Source organism: Sciurus vulgaris (assembly GCF_902686455.1).
Source record: "Sciurus vulgaris genome assembly, chromosome: 3".
NCBI classification, from domain to species: Eukaryota; Metazoa; Chordata; class Mammalia; order Rodentia; family Sciuridae; genus Sciurus; species Sciurus vulgaris.
In genome coordinates, this window is record NC_136463.1 from 178,346,923 (window position 1) to 178,363,926 (window position 17,004).

Consider the following 17,004-nt stretch of genomic DNA (forward strand, 5'->3'; position numbering starts at 1 on the left):
TCTCATGACTACCTCTAAGTTGGTTCTGTCCTCACAGTTAAGAACTCTTTAGCTTATTATACTTTAGAATATGAAAGTCTTTAAAAAGCTATGATTCTATATAGGATATAAAATCATATAAACTGTGAGATGATAAATTAGTTTTGGTATGAGCAGAGTTTATTAGGATCATAAATATACTATGTCCATAAACTTTCATTTCAAGGTAAAATATTTTTACATTATAGGTAATTTTGGATTCATCCCATCTTTTTTAGTTTATTATTGAATATATTAAAGCAAATGTTAGTTACATGTTTCTGTTGAAGCTAAAATGTGAACAGAAGTTTGGCTGATGGACTGTGCTTATTACTAGGAATTTCTACTGCTTTATATCAACAAAATTGAGGTGGCTTTTGAAAAAAGACATTGCAGAATAGTTCCGTGTGAAATTTTAAAAGTTTTACCAATATATTTTCTAGATATACAAGACTATGGAGCTTTAATTTTAACATATTATGTAGGAACCTTCTCTAGGAGATTACCCAATATGACTTAAGAACCTTTTTAATTTTAGGATTTTATGACATTTAGCAGCCCCTCTACCCTAAATCTAATAGAAGTAAGATAATTTTCATTTTTAGGCAATTCTCTTACAATTTCTCTCCCTTATACTCTGCCCTTTATTTCAGAAGCCCTTTGTAATGACCTTTATTTTCTGTTTTAAAGAATTTTTTTCTTTCCAGGGAGGTAAACTTATAGAAAAGTAGAGCTGAAAGATTCAAGACACCACAGCCTTGTTGTATTACCTAGGTAGAAACCAGTTTGCCTTTAGGGTTCAATATTAAGTAATAGCTAATCTTGATACTAATATTCAAAATACTTCTAAACCAGCACTCTCTTCATTCCAGTATGATTTTGCATTTATGTAACATACACTGATAAGTATTTTTTCAATTGGCCCACCTCACCTGGCTAGTAGACTCTGGAAATGAAATTTTTTAAAAAGGGATGGGAGTAATTAAAGAAAAACAAAGGAAACCTAAGTAAAGCATTTCATTAGGTTATATAAGACATACTTTTATAGTAGAGGAGCTGATTTTCTCACCATGTTCCCTTTCACCCTCAGATTGCTCCTAATGTTTGGACATCTCTAACATTTAATAATTTGCAGTTGGTACTTTTGACAACCAAAAATGAAAATTGTCATGTTTGGAAATGAGGGGGGAGGGTAATGGAGATAGATAGCTAATAGATAGAGATATGATAAAAATGAATACAACAAACAGTTAAACTTTACTGGAGAAAATATTTGTAAGTTGTATATCTGACAATGGACTTACTCATGTAAAGAATTCTTACAACTCAATAATAAAATGACAACCCAATTTAAAATTTGACCAAAGATTTTAATAGACATTTCTCCAAGAGGGCGTATAGTCGGTAGGCACATGAAAAGATATTAGTCAATAGGAGAATGCAAATCAAAATTACTGTGTGATGCTACTTCATACCTAGGATGACTGCAATGATTAAACAGTAATAATTATTAATGAGGATGTAGAGAAATGAGAAACTGCATACATTCCTTGTGGGTACGTCTTTGGAAAACAGTTTGACCATTGCTCAAAAACATCAACATAGAGTAATTCCTCTGTTAGGAATATACCCACAAGGAATGGAAACATCCACACAGAAACTTTCACACAAGTGTTCATATCTGTATTGTTCATAGTAGCCCCTAAAAGAAAATACATATCATCAGTCATATGTATCAACCCAAATATCATCAACTGAAGAAACCAAATGATGAATAGCCATATAGTAGAATATGTTTGATGATTATATGTAATGAAGTAATTATTACATGAATGAACCTTGAAATTTTTATTCTAAGTAAAACATTAGCTACTACAAAAGTCTACACATTTATGGTTCCATTTGTATAAAATGCCCAGAATGATCATATCTACTGAGATAGAAAATAGATTGATTTATTATAGTCGATTAGTGGTTGTTAGAGGCTGGGGTGGTGGTAATGATGGGGTATTATGGGAAGAAGCAGTCTTTAGATATAGAATTTCCTTTAGAGAGGATAAAAAAGTAGTCTAAAATTAGATTATGGTGATGTTTATACAACCCTGTGTATATATTAATAATGTTGAATTCTGTACTTTTAGCAGAAAAATTAACGTGTGGATTATATCTCAAAAACTGTTTAAGGAAAATTTATAGCATTTTTGGTACTCCAGAGTTTAGGGGTTGGCATCTTTGTTCCAGCTTGAAGCACAGGGTTAGTATAAATTCATAGTTACTGCTGACTAAAATGTAGAAGTATTACATGGAAAAGGATTCTATGCCTAAATACATACAGGAAATGCCAGGACTTCTATGCCTACATACATATGGGAAATGTCAGGACTTCTTAAAGCTTTTAGAGTGCTCTAAAAAAGGAGGTTAATGTCAAGTGACCAAACTCGTTTAACACCGAACGCTTCTTCCGTTAACCTTTTGTCGAATTCAGAACACAGTATAAATTTTATTTTCAACGTAGGAAGAAAAATACATTTGTTACTATACAGCACTTTGATTCATAGTTACATTTAATCTTCAAAACAGCATTGTGAAATATGTAGGTTCTATTTTTGTCCCTTTATGCCCCTATTAGTATCATTGTGCTGCTGGAAAATGGCAGAACCAAGATTCATTCTCTTAATCACTCAATTTCCTCAAATTTATGCTAATCTTAAAAGTATTATTTAAAATGCATAGAAATATATTTTAGAAACAATCCCTCACCTTATTGTTAAACAACAGTGAAAAAAGGTTTTAATGTTCAGCAAAACCTGTTTGTCTTCTGTTAATTACATATCCTTATATGTAACCTCTTTGTCCTCAAGCATGCCAGGTATGTAAGATGCAAAATATATTTTTCTTTTCTCTCTGCTTAAAGGTGATTGTATTTTAGACTGAAAGTCCCCACTTACCTTTCCAATGAACCATATTTAATAATTTTCCCTGCGTGAAACTCAGCTCATTTGAGTTATCTCTGTGTATTTCTAATAAATGTGTTGAGTTGTAAATGAAATTATTTGGCATTTTTCAGGTGCTTTCTCTAAGACTTGGGGTTTTAGATGCTAAATAGCATTTTTGGGTGTAGCTCATGATGTGGACAAAACCTTTTTTATACATATAGTTGTATCTTCACCTGAAAATAAAGTCAGTCCTTTTTTAAAAATTTAATTTCATCGATGTTTCTTCATTTGAAATTTATTCTACTGAATTTTGCTTTATTTCAAATGGTATATTATAGTATGAATATAGTTGGAATAAAATTGTTCATTTTGTGATTGTGTTTTAATTTATATATTCTTATGCTACCCAGTTGGCAACAGCACATTCTAATTTGAGAATTCTTTAATGAAACAAATTTACTTTTATTTGAATAATAGTTATTCACAACTTAATTGACATTGGTCTCTCTATGGCTTTCCATAAGGCCTTTCTGGAGCAATGCATTCTCAAGTGTTTCCTCACGCTCATTTTGGTAGGTGGCCACAACTAATATCTAGATTTGTGTGGCAATTTGTCTACCTGCTTGTTGAAGCTTCTGCTAGTGTTCTGGATCCTTGCATGTGAAATTAAGTTTTTCCATGTTTTAAAATGGAGTGGGCATGGATGTGTGGCATCAAGATCATGTTGTATTTAAAGTTACATGAAAACTTTTATAGTGATTTATGTTTTAATGCTGAAAAGCATTGTTGCTTACCTCCATGGTCACAATAGAATGTTAGTAGCTTTTTTGATTCTTTTTCTTAAGTTTGAATCCATAGTACTTTAAGTGATACCTTTTTGATATACCAAACCATTATACCACATTTCATGGAGTTTGGTTTTGCTTAACTGTATCCCAGTTTTGCTTTTTAGTGCTTTCTTAAACAGTGATTTGTCAAAGTTATGTCAGTGCATTAATGTCTGTAATATCTTCCTGTTGCCCTCTCAGTGTGCTTATTATTCTTTCACTTACTCCCAGTGGCCTATTTTCCCTTTTTTTTTTTTTAATGTTAGTAGTAATTAAATTTTAAAAAGTTTGATATGTAATTGGAATTAATTTATTGAACAAAATTGCATTGTTATAAACTTTAGAACTCTTGTATTTGGATAAAATCTATAACTTATTTTTCATTTTTCCTCTTTAAAAAGAAAATTTGATTGATTTTTATGGAATATTTTTAGTTTTGTTTTAGTATTTTCTGTGATTTAAATCAATGATCACGCTGATAAATTTTTTAAGGTCAGGAAGTTCAGTGGGTTATTGTGTTTTGAGAGCTGCATGCTCACAGTATTTCATTATGTAATTACTAGAAGTCTATACTTAAAACACTATTATCTCTTTTTTTTTTACTGAGTTCTTTCTTAGAACCAGTAGTTGGAAGGTGCTGTTTTAAATATTTACTAGCAATGGTCTGCTACTATATGTTTCTGTTGTGTGAATTAAGTCATAAATAATTAGGAAATGGAGGAATAATACCATGCATGTGGTGGTGGTTCACACACAGATCTCCTTCAAAAGGTTAATGCTTTGTCTGTTAAGTTATAGCAGTGGGACTTGGAGCTAAGGAGGATTACAGTGGTATTGTTACCCACTTACTCTACATTCTTTCCTTGCTAAGAGTGCCTTTTTCACTTCTTTTCCAATCTTTCTGCAGTTTACTCTATTTTTTTATAGTTTAGCAATTCCCACATTTCTGTCCTCTTCTAAAGCTATTTTTATTTACCTTTCAAAAAGAGTGGGAATTCTTGTTTTACTTAATTGATGTAGTAGGAACTTAATATGTCCTTTTAATTGTGTAAGTGTTTTATTGTTGTTTTTGTTTGAACCCGGGGGGGGGGGTGCTTTATCGCTAAGCCACATACCCCAGCCCTTTTTTATTTTTTATTTTGAGACAGGGTCTTGCTACGTTGCTGAGGCTGACTTTGAACTTGAAGTCCTCCTGCCTCAGCCTCTCACGCCACTGGGATTACAGGCATTCACCATCTGCCTGGCTGTTAGTGTGTTTGGTTCTTAATTTTTTTTTTTCCCTTAGTTACAAGCCTACATAGGTTTTAGTGGTCTCCCTCTAATCCTGTTTCTCCTATAAGTCCAGTTATTTTTAGTGAACTATTTAATGGAAAATTTAAAATGTTTTTCCAGGGACACATAGATTACAGTATAGCAGACACTTTAGTGATTAAAATTAAAATTTTGGTTATTTTATTGTATACGGCAAAACAAACCTGAAAACAAAAATGTCTACTCATATACATGTGAATTGCATTATAATAGGCTTTAAAAAGTAGACTACTGTTTAGACTTTAATTTTATACAATTTGAGAAATTTGCTTGGACTTTCAAATGACAGTTTTAATAGTTTCATTCTGGTTCTTGTGTTTCAGGAGAACAAAATTTCCTAGGTTATATTAAACTGCATAGCGTTAAAACTTGTTATTACTTTGTTGGAATTTCAAATGCCTCTAATGTATGTCTTAGTATTTTTCAAAATAAGCAATATGTATTCTACAATGTTGAGTCTAAGAAGCATACTGTACCCTTTTTTGTGTAACTGATTGGCCCTTTTTTCCTTCTGTCAGCGGCCACCTTTGGCACTGCATCCATGAGCATGCCTGCGGGGTTCGGCACTCCTGCTCCCTACAGTCTTCCCACCAGCTTTAGTGGCAGTTTCCAGCAGCCCGCCTTCCCAGCCCAAGCAGCTTTCCCTCAACAGACAGCTTTTTCTCAACAGCCCAATGGTAAGATCTAACACTTGAATAGCTGTAAGTCCATTTTAGATAACCTTTATATATCATAATATAAGGTGGTTGGAACAGAGACTTACCTAAAGAATGAGTCTGTACTACACAAAAATAGAAGCTTTCAGTGATTTAAATCTCAGAAAATGGAATGATTTTATAAGTTTCTATGCCCAGATTACAGATTTTGGGAAAATTAGTGACTATCTAAAAATATACCCCTTCCTTCTCAAATCAGCCATTATCTTTTTTCCTCTTTAATTCATCTTGTGTATTCTCATATGCTTCTTTATTTCAAAAGGGAACTATAGGGTTTTGAGTATTAGTTTGTTTTTTCTTATTATCACAAAAATGTTGCCTGGGTACTTTTTTGTATGAGGGTGTATGTGTGCAAGTGAGAGAGAAAGAGAGAGCAGTTTTCTAAATAGAAGAGGTGAGAAGATAGAACAGTTTGTTTACCTATTTTTCTCATTTGCTGAAGTATGATTTTTTTTTTAACGATTATTGATTCACAGCATATTTTTTTAAAGTCAGTGATTACATAAAGGTCTGAAAATACGGTCTATGGAAGAGCCATAAATGGTGAAGTATTTCCTAATAAGTACTATGATTTATGTAGACACTTGTCCACCCACACAGCCTCTCCCAAATAGTCACAAGTTATCAGTTAAATAATTATTTGAATGTCAGTGATTTATACAGCTGGGACAAGTTGGAATTAGCTGTTGCTTTTATATAGTATTTGTGTATATATACCACGTTTTCCTTTTTTAAATTATGTTTTCATTAGTGCATTTTAATTATGCATAACATAATTTGCTTCATTTCATTCCCTAGTACTTCACTTTCTCCTTCTCCCAGTCACCTGAGCTCCTCCTTCTACTATATTGGTCTCCCTTCGAGTTATTTATTTTTAATTTGTGTATTATAATTATACATAAAATGGAATTTATTATACTATTTTCACATATATACATGGCATAGAAATTAATCGTTTCTGAAGGGTTCCATGAGAACTCTTTTAAGACATGCCATAGGAAGTTTGTCTTTGGCATCTGAAAGAACAAGAGACATAATAGTTTAACTTTGGTTATTTTTATGTTTGCTTCTCTGGTAAGAACTTCTCTGAAAGTTATCATGAGAGTTCATAAACATTAGATTATCTCTTGTCAAGGTGTAGGTTATAATTGGGGGTTCTGTTTTCAAAAGGTGCAGGTTTTGCAGCATTTGGACAAACAAAGCCAGTGGTAACCGCTTTTGGTCAAGTCGCAACTGCTGGAGTATCTAGTAATCCTTTTATGGTAAGTGAAATTCAATTTTAAGTTGTCACATCTTATTTCAAATAAGGGAAAACAGGATGTGAATATCCATACATGCTGTTTTTGTTCTGATATGACAGGTTGTACAAATTGAGGAAGTCAATTAAGCATGTTCTTTATCTGACCTTTCAAAATATTTAGTTGTAAGTCAAAGCACTGACAGTAAATAAATTTTATAATATAAGGTTTAATCTGCTTTGTTGTCACAATAACACTTTAGGAGAGGCCATAGGATTTAATGACTCAGTATGAAAAGGAGTCTAACAACCAAAGACTTTTGCTTGAAAAACAAGTCCTCCTATTAAAGGACTGAGTCTCTTCTTAGATTATCTTAAAAGAATTTTATGAAATCATGGTTGTGAAAGATACAGCACAATCTAGGGCACATAATAAAAGTGTTATTATAGTTTGTTGCTAGTAACCATTATGAAAAAATATTATTGCTAAAAATAGTAAAATAATTCTAATCCAAATAAAATTTTATTAGATAAATATTAAGTACAGTTTAATGTTTTCTTATTTTGCACACACATCACTTTTATCTATTTTGTCTTGTGTTTTCCTTTAGACTGGTGCACCAACAGGACAATTTCCAACAGGAAGCTCATCCACCAATCCTTTCTTATAGCCTTATATAGACACTTTACTGGAACGAACTTATGTGGTCACATTACATCTCTCCGCCTCTTGCACTGTTGTCTTGTTTCACTGATTTTAGCTTTAAACACAAGAGAAGTCTTTAAAAAGCCTGCATTGTGTATTAAACACCAGGTAATATGTGCAAAACAGAGGGCTCCAGTAACAACTTTTAACCTGTGAATTGGCAGAAAAAGGTAGCGGTATCATGTATATTAAAAATTGGCTAATATTAAGTTATTGCAGATACCACATTCATTATGCTGCAGTACTGTACATATTTTTCTTAGTAATTAGCTATTTGTGCATATCAGTATTTGTAACTTTAACACATTGTTGTGTGAGAAATGTTACTGGGGAAATAGATCAGCCACTTTTAAGGTGCTGTCATATATCTTGGAATGAATGACCTAAAATCATTTTAACCATTGCTACTGGAAAGTTACAAAGTCAAAATTGGAAGGTTTTATTCGTTCTTGAATTTTTCCTTTTAAAGAGCTCTTCTATTTATACATGCCTAAATTCTTTAAAAATGTAGAGGGATACCTGTCTGCATAATAAAGCTGATCATGTTTTGCTACAGTTTGCAGGTGAAAAAATAAATATTAGAAAATATGCTATCGTTTTTGTGTTCTTGCTGCAATGCCTTTACCAAAGTGGCCTTAAATATGAGTAGTGAATTGAGAACATCTTGAATTCTTAAAGACTTCTAGTGAATAACTTTTTATAAAAAGGCCATGTAGAAAATTTATTAAAACTACTAGGACTGCTATATTCAGGAATATGTCAGTGGTAAAGCATTTAAATGTAGCCTGTCAGATTCACCGTAATACTTCTACTTTCTTTGCAACTTCTTAATTTTGTGAAATTTGTATATAAAGAATTTGCATGTAAGTGTTATTTACAAATTTTTTTAAAGTTTTGAATTTCTCAGACTGCAAAAGGCCTATTTTAACTATTGATTTTTTTTATTTTAATTGTCTTTGAATGTATTGAAAGCAGACATGCATTAACTGTGACATGATTGCACCTCAGTTTTCTTTCTTTCCCCCCCTTTTTCTGGACAAACTGATATTATCTATAGGACATATGTTTATGTTCATTTTGGGGGGAAAAAAACTGGAACCCAATGTTACCTTAAAGTTATGAAATACTTTGTTTAAAAAGGCAATGATACTAAGTTTAGTTATATCTTTTTGTTAATATTCAAATGAACTTGTTTAAATATTTATATATAGTAATACTTCATTCATCCAGAGTAATCTGGCATTCTCATCAAAATGGAACACAACCAAGAAACTTGGATTAATTTTTAAAAATATGTCTCTGAACAACTTATCTAAGTCATAAAATCCATATGTTAGAGCTTATGCATTTGTTTTTGTGTGAGATTTTAATAATTTTGATTATTTGGTTTCCTAGCTCATAGCATATTAGTTCAGAAGTGATGGTTTGAAAGGAAGAAGGTGAAGAAACTGAAGAGTATACACTGTTCAATACCAGTGTAGGGGCAGGCAGCCCAGCCTAGAGAATATCAGTATATCATCTTCTGATAATTGTCTGTTGTTATAACTTTGTCATCAAGAAAAGGTGAAGTTACATACACAGATATGTAATATATATGAAAAGTTTTATCTTAAAACGATTAAAATTTTTTTTAAAAGCTTTGGTATTAAAAGATGTGAACATCAGTTTCCTCAAATATTTTATTCATGTTGAAAGCCTTTTGCAATGATGACTACATGAGTTGTTACCCTAGTGTTTTAAAATCTTTATAGTGTTGTGGACTTTTTAGAATATTGCTGTCCAGTGCACATCTAACTAAAAGGAGAGTTTATCTGAACTGTTTTGGTAAGCAAAAGGACTGGGAAATCTCTGTCCCTTTCTGATCTCTATGCCTCTTAGAATTAAATAATTGCTGCATTGGTCCAGGTACGTGTGGGTATAGTCTTAAAATGTTTCAACCCATTTTTCATGAAAGGAAAATTTAAGAAATGTTTTTGAATTTCTGTTTTAGATTGTATTGGGTCCAAATCAATTTCATATGTACAAAAGTTATGCTATATAATTGTAGGCCAGTACCCAAGTACCTACCAGGGTTTTCTTCTAAGAAGTATAATTAAACAGTTGTTATCAAAATAAGTTTATAAAGACTATTTTTTTTTTCTGGGTAAATCTTGAAATTTGTAATTAATGGGAACTTAAGGATTTTCAATGAGTGCTTATAAAATCAAGATGGTTAGGTTAGATTAGATTAAGAAGACATCCAGTTTTAAAATGAATTTTCTCATGATCTTTATTGTCTATTATTTTTTAAAAAATCAACTTCATTTGATTTCTATATTCAGATTTGCTTCTAGTTTTATATAGACTATCAGAATGATGTTGACTACTGAAGTGAAAATTCTTGAAAGTGACACCACTGAAGACCTTCAAAAGTCCTGGCTCACCAGTTGAATCATCTTATTTCCTGTTCTTTGTTCAGGAAAGACATTTGTCATTTCTTTTTAGGATGGTAAAAACTTGATTGGTATAATTTAAAAGCATATTTTGTTTTTTGAAATAAAGAATGTCTTATTCCCCTAATTTCTGTGAAATTAGAACTTAAGGTTATTACTTTCCTTAAAATAGTCCCTTGTATGTATTTGAAAGAATTAATCTTTATCTGTGAGATCCCCTTGCCCCTAACACATCCTCTTTGGTACAGTGCCTAAAAACTGGCAAAATGGAGAGGGAGAACTAACTGCTTTTTGCCACTACCAGCAACAGTTCTGAAACCTTTTGGTCTCAGAACCATAATTATAATTATCTAAATGTTTTAAAGATCCTCAAAGAGCTTTTGTGTGTGAAACATGTATCTTTCAGAATTTACCATATTAAAAATCAATACTGAGGTATTTAAAAAACATGTTTATTCATACAAGTATAACCATAAGAGTCTCATTACTTAGTTAACATAGAAAACATTTTTGATGAAACAATAACTGTTTAAAACCAAAACAATGAAAAACAGAAGCATTGTCTTACATTTTGCATATCCTTTTAATGTATCAGACTGCTTTTACATTCTAATTTTTCTTCTATTGCATAGCCTGAACATTGGAAAACTACATTATGCACTTGTGAAGTCATGAGTGTGAAAAAGGGATGTAGTATCTTTGCATTATTTTGAAAACAGTTTGATTTTGTATAGCTTTTCTCAGTGTCTTAGGGACTTTTCCTGGATCACACTTTGAGAACCACTATATTTTAAATTTGTACATTTTTGGAACAGTATTTACTTTTACATGGTGGGGGGGGGGTAACATAACTTCTTCCTGCCCTAAGATTTGTGTTTGCTTGGTGGGAAAAACTGAAATTCCAGTTGAAATTGCAGGATTCAAACATTGTTAACAATTTCAAAGTAATAATAGTGGTTATATTATGGGGTGGGACTTTATTGGGCCCGTTAAGTATATCAGGCACTTGCTAATTGCTTTTCTTATACTCTCTCCCACAATCCTTAAAGTAGATTCACAAGGCATAGAAAATTTAAGCTAGTGACAGCTTTTGCTCTTGGAAGCAGATACTGTTTTGTTGGATTAAAATGTTGTTATATTTGTGTGTTAATAGATTCTTTTAAAATCTTCTGAAATTTCTAGAAAGTTACTTTCTATATCATGTACCAAAATTACTTGATGACTTAACTTGAATTTCTTACATAATTTGATGAAATTATACTCTCTATAGAGTTTTATTTAAACTTTAGAATAGGGTAAATATTGGAGCATATTTTAAACTGAAGACACATTTGAAGTATCACAGTGACTTAAGTTTTATGATGCATTCCACCTTGATTGATTCAGTTTGTGCCCGGCACCAGTTTTAAAATTTGCTTTTAAAAAGATAATAAAATTTGTATTACATTATCCTATGTATTGAATTAATCCAAATTTCACTTTGTATATTTTAAAACAGTGTCATTAAGTTTTTTATGTGGTTGAATTTGAGCAAGTGAGTATATGACCATGATATAATCCATTGTTATACTGGTGAATGTTAACAACCATTTCTTTTTTAAAATTTTATTTATTTTCATTATTTTTTATTTTTAGTCATACATGATAGTAAAATGTGTTTTGGCAGAATGTACATAAAGCATAACTTATTCTTTTAGGTTCCCACTCTTGTGGTCATACCTGATGTGGAGTTACCCTTGTCTATACAAAAACAAGGCTAGGGAAGTTAAGACCAATTAATATCAACTATTTCTTATGAAGAAAAAAGAGCCCTGTTTGTGGTGTTTACAGATACATGTGATAATAAATACTTTTATTATGACTGATTTGACCTACCACTTTGATTCACAAAGTGAAGTTTTAAAGAGATTTCCCAAACCTTTGCAGGTCAGCTCCAGAATAGCACTGATGTTTATTTCCACAAATCATTCATTGAATTTATTGGTCCTTTGACAATTGTTATCAGGTATTTGAAAACAAACCATTTGTTTTATATTATTCATTCAGCAAGCATTTCAGCACTAATTCATTTCTAGAAGTATAATAGGCACTGAGATATTTAATCTGGAAAGGCCCCCAAGTATTGTGAACCCGGGTTTTAAAAGTTCAGTCATTTTACTATGTAGAGGTTGTACATTCATGGTCCACACTGAATTCTGTCTGCTCTTTTATTTGACTAGCATAGTGTTTTAAAAAGTTGACTCTTGAATCCAACAAGTGGGACATTAGCCTACCACTCCCATTTGCTTAGCTTCACAGGCTTAGGTGCTTTTTAGGGCCTTTGAGTTGGCAATCCTGCATAGATAGTAAAAGTGGAAAGTGGCTTTTCCTGCGGCATCTTTTTATTCTGATTTTGGATTTAGTTTAAGTTTCCATTTGTGATGGTCTTTTCCAGTGAAGACTTTGCCAAGAATGTATTTCCAGTAACCTCTATTCATTGTTTATTTTATGCCAACAGTTAAAAATTCATTATATATTTGAATGTATTTTTGAAATCTGTGTTATCTAGCACACAGGACTCTGTAGAGCTTAATGACAATAGAATATTGTAATTCAGTCTTTTTAAAAAGAAAAAGATAATTCTAGGTAAAACATTTTGATTGTTGATTAAAATACCCACGAGTTAATTATTCTATTGGTTCTCCAAAATCTTATATAGTTGTTATCCAAGTTACAGAGTAAGCAATAAAAGATTTGAATTGTAAATTCTCAGCATTTTCCCTCATTTTTGAGTAGAGTGACAGAGTAAGCAACATCAAGGAGCCTTCGAATTTTGACCGTATTATCCTTAACTAAAGACAGCAAAAGGTTAAAAACTAATCTTACATAGTTAGTGTTTCCTAGGATGCATTGGGTAAAATCAGGTTTTTTAAAGACAAAGTCTTTTTTTTTGCATATTCTAAATTAATATATGCTTCTTATTTTAAAAATATGCAGTATACCCAGGTTATTACTCTCTGTGACTTTATTCCCTCTGAAGGAATATAATCTCTTGTATTTTTGTGTCATCTTTCAGAAATGTCATTTATTTTATCTCTCTGTATGCCTCTTCACTGCCCTTGTTTAAATATATAATTTTGTAACTTGATTCTTTTTGTCTAACGTGGTTGTCTTTCCATATTTGGCAGATCCATCTCTAACTCATTGTTTTAATGCCTTCAGGGTTTCCATTATATTTATGTCCCTTTGAAAGAACATTTTTCATAGACTTTTTAATGAAAAGCATTGTTACAATGAGAATATCCATATGCATATATGGAGATTCCTCTTGATTCTACCTGCCTGGAAACCATTGATAAAATAGATACTCTGTTTTGAGGCTCATCAGTCATTCAAGTGTGATCTTATGCTTCCATTTAAGAAATTCTTTCATATAAGGAAGAAAAAAAATCTCTCAAGTTGACTCTGTTAGGTAGTTTAAAAATCCTAGCATTTAAATTGTATTGTGAAGGCATTCAGTTCATTGAAAGGGTGTGCAAGTTTACATCTATTTTCACCTTAGTTGTTTCCATTGCTCCCTCCTATTACACTTGGTATTTCTAAGTGTGGTTTGGGGCTTTATTTTACAATTTTTTTGGTATTGTGCCTTCCCTTATCTAAATTAGCTTAGAATAGACCTTATTTTTAAAGAAGAGAAAACACACATTAGTTATGGCAAAGGCTATTTTGACACAATCACATTTTTATTATCTTTTCAAATTAGTTTCATTTGTTTTGGTAAATATTTGAGTAATGACCTGAAATTTCTGATTTTTATTTCTCATAGTTCAGAAATTTCTTGGTACTTATTTATATTATTTACTTCAGCACAGGACTTGCTTACATGGAAAACTGTTCTTATGAGGAATACTTGCCTTAATATCTTATTAAAAAGTAACTTTGCACTTAAAGGCTAAAGCAGGGGGAGCAATTACTGAGAAATTTGAAAGAAAGAATAAGAGGACATTCTAGTCAACAGGAATGCTTGGAAAATGTTAACATGCTGAGACTTTGAAGACCAATCAGTGCAGGAGATGGTTTTAGGTATCATGAAAATTTATGGACTGATCTCAGTTTTCATTTTTAAAATACTTTAGAGTGGCAGATGAATTTGGTTGAGTTTTTATTGTCAAATACTGTAGGAAGAGTTTTTTTTTTTTTAAAATAAAGACGTCTGAATTTGTATACCATTTGGAATATCCTCTTTGTCATGTAGCAAGACATCTGGAATATTAGAAAAATTAAATTTAAAATTAAAATTCTAAAAATATAGAATCAATCGTTTTCCATTTACATTCTGTATTCCTGTAAAGCAGCTTATGCCTCTCTCCCCTCATAACCTTTTTTGACCTGGTAACTATATATTAATAGCTGTTAGTGCTACTTTTTTGTCTGCTTTTTAAATTACAAAACATTTGTGTTTTTAAGAAGCTGGATATGTTCGTTAATTGCACATTAATCCATTTTTTTTCTGTAAGCAATGACCACCTTTCTTGAGATTCATGTTGGAGTAGTTTGGTTTTACCACAGACAGCATTGAAATGGGGATTTTCCCTATCCCACTTAACTATAGAAATTGAAAAGGGAAATACTGAGTTACCCCAGGTCTTTACCTGCCAATCTTTGTTTTTCTGTAGCAGTCATTGTTATTTGTTACAAATCTATCCCAATTATTTTGCACTTTTTTGTTTTAAATTGTTTTCAGTTAACCAAAACCAGTACCAACCAGTACCAAGAAGAACATTTAGTTTCCTTAGAGTATTTCCACCTCTACTATCCCTTGAGGAATTAAAATGTTGTCTCTTTTTTAATGTAAAAAGATAGAGATTCTTCTTATTCAGTTGTTTTTAGTAAATGGCATTCTAATTATTTTTTTTTTAAATAAATTCTAAGGATTGGGGCTCTTTGAAACTTTAAATCAGAGTTTCCTGTGTTCAAGTTCTGCCATTAACTGGTGTTTGGGAATTTAGATGCTTCTGGTTCTCTAACTTTAAAATGAGATCTCTTCCAACTATTAAAACAATGTTCTCATGAGCCATTTGGAATATATATTTAAATTGGAGAGTAAATATTAGCTTTGGAAATTGGAATGAAACATTTCAGAATAATAGCTGTTTGAACACAAGAAACTAGTGTTTTTTTTAGATCAAAAACAGCGGTATAACTTTGTACAATTTGAGCTACTAGTATGAACACCGTGCTGCACACCTTATATAATTTGATCTTCAATGGACACTGAAACCCTTTAAAGAAATATTCATTTCAAGAAAACTGATACTTAAGTGTTCCTTTAGCCAAGATTGCTCAGCTATTAAGTGACAAAAGTAGAATTCTGATTTTAAAATTTGCCCTCTCTATATTATATTCCTACTTTGAAGCTCCAACTTTGAGTAGTTTTAATAAATAAAAGTATAATTTTACAAACTCCAGATGTTGCACTATTTAATATTGTTAGAAGTCAAAATTCACAACTGTCCTACCCCAAATGATCCAGCTTTGCTTTCACCAATCACATTTTCTTCTTGCCCACATGAAAGTTTGTCTTTGCAATATTAATGTTTAATACTACAATATTCCCACATAACAATTTTCTTTCTGGTTTTGTTTGGTTTGGTACCAGGTACTAAATCCAGGGATGCGTACTCACTAAGCCACATTCCCAGACCCTTTTCTTTTTAATTTTGAGATAAGGCCTTGCTAAATTCCCGAGGCTGACTTTGAATTGGTAATCCTGCTCAGCCTCCCAAGTTGCTGGAATTATAGGCATGTGCCACCACACCTGGCCACAAGAATTTATTGCAAACAGAATACATTTATTTTCTGATGGTGAAAATACATGCTCATGCAAAGGACCTGAAAATACAGAAAATATTTTTATAAAAACTTAATGGTCCTGTGCATGTATATTTTAAGTACTTTTGGATTTTTTTTTTTTTTTTAATATAGATGGAAAAAGTAAATGTAAAGACCTCTTATAGGATGGGAGCATACCATACTTAACTCTTGTTCTTTTCCCCTCAATACATCATGGGTTTCTTTTGTTGTCGAACACAGATCCACATACTTTCCCAATGGTGTGTCACTATACAGAGCTCTCATAATTCTCGTGATAAACATTGAGATTGTTTCCAGTTTTTCAACATTGAAATATTACCTGTGCTTTTGTATAAATAGTTTGGGGGTCTTGTGTTCTTAGAAACAAAATTGATGAGTGAATTGTGTACATATTAACATTTCAGACATACTCTGTATTGCTGTGTGTAGCATTCATGGTCATGTCATTTTTCAGAATGTTAATTGAATATGTCAATGTATAACCTTTCATTTGGAACTATGTCTTGGAATAAATTTTATAAATCACACTATTGGCTTATAAAGATTAACTTTATCCTTAAATTACTAAAGGAATTATTTAAGTTTTACAAACACCAAAAAGGACATGTGGGTCACTTTTTTTCTTCCCAGTCTCCAGTTGTCTGAGTGAATTTTTAGTGATGCTAATTTAGATTTAGGAGATAGGAAATAATGTCTCATCTCCACTTTTTTTTTTTTTTGGTACTGGGTATTTAACCACTAAACCAAATCCTCAGCCCTTTCTATTTATTTTTTTATTTATTTGAGTCAGGGTCTTGCTAAGTTACTTACGGTCTTGCTAAATAGCTGATGCTGACTTTGAACTAGCAGTCCTGCTTCAGCTCTCCAAGCCTCTGAGATTATAGGCATTTCTCCTTTTTTTGATTATTAGTAAGGTTTAGTATCCCCAGGATTTCCTAGTTGCATTTTCATATTAACGAATTATCTTT

General features: G+C 31.7%; 2 protein-coding genes across 8 annotated transcripts in view; one reads left to right on the plus strand and one right to left on the minus strand.

The window, feature by feature from the left end:
- Positions 1–16,563, plus strand: part of AGFG1 (ArfGAP with FG repeats 1) — a 70,599-nt gene extending 54,036 nt beyond the window's left edge. For 4 of the 7 annotated variants that reach the window (XM_079132625.1, XM_079132627.1, XM_079132629.1 and 1 more), the window contains 4 exons: positions 3,479–3,526; positions 5,611–5,769; positions 6,979–7,070; positions 7,657–16,563. In XM_079132625.1, coding sequence (XP_078988751.1) covers positions 3,479–3,526; positions 5,611–5,769; positions 6,979–7,070; positions 7,657–7,716 — 359 coding nt within the window. In that variant the 3' untranslated portion in view covers positions 7,717–16,563. The remainder of the gene's footprint in view (positions 1–3,478; positions 3,527–5,610; positions 5,770–6,978; positions 7,071–7,656) is intronic. The other 3 variants (XM_079132626.1, XM_079132628.1, XM_079132631.1) reach the window with 1 other exon arrangement.
- Positions 1–17,004, minus strand: part of LOC306656996 (uncharacterized protein) — a gene marked incomplete at its 5' end in the record, with an annotated part of 173,356 nt that overhangs the window by 120,612 nt on the left and 35,740 nt on the right. The window lies entirely within an intron of this gene.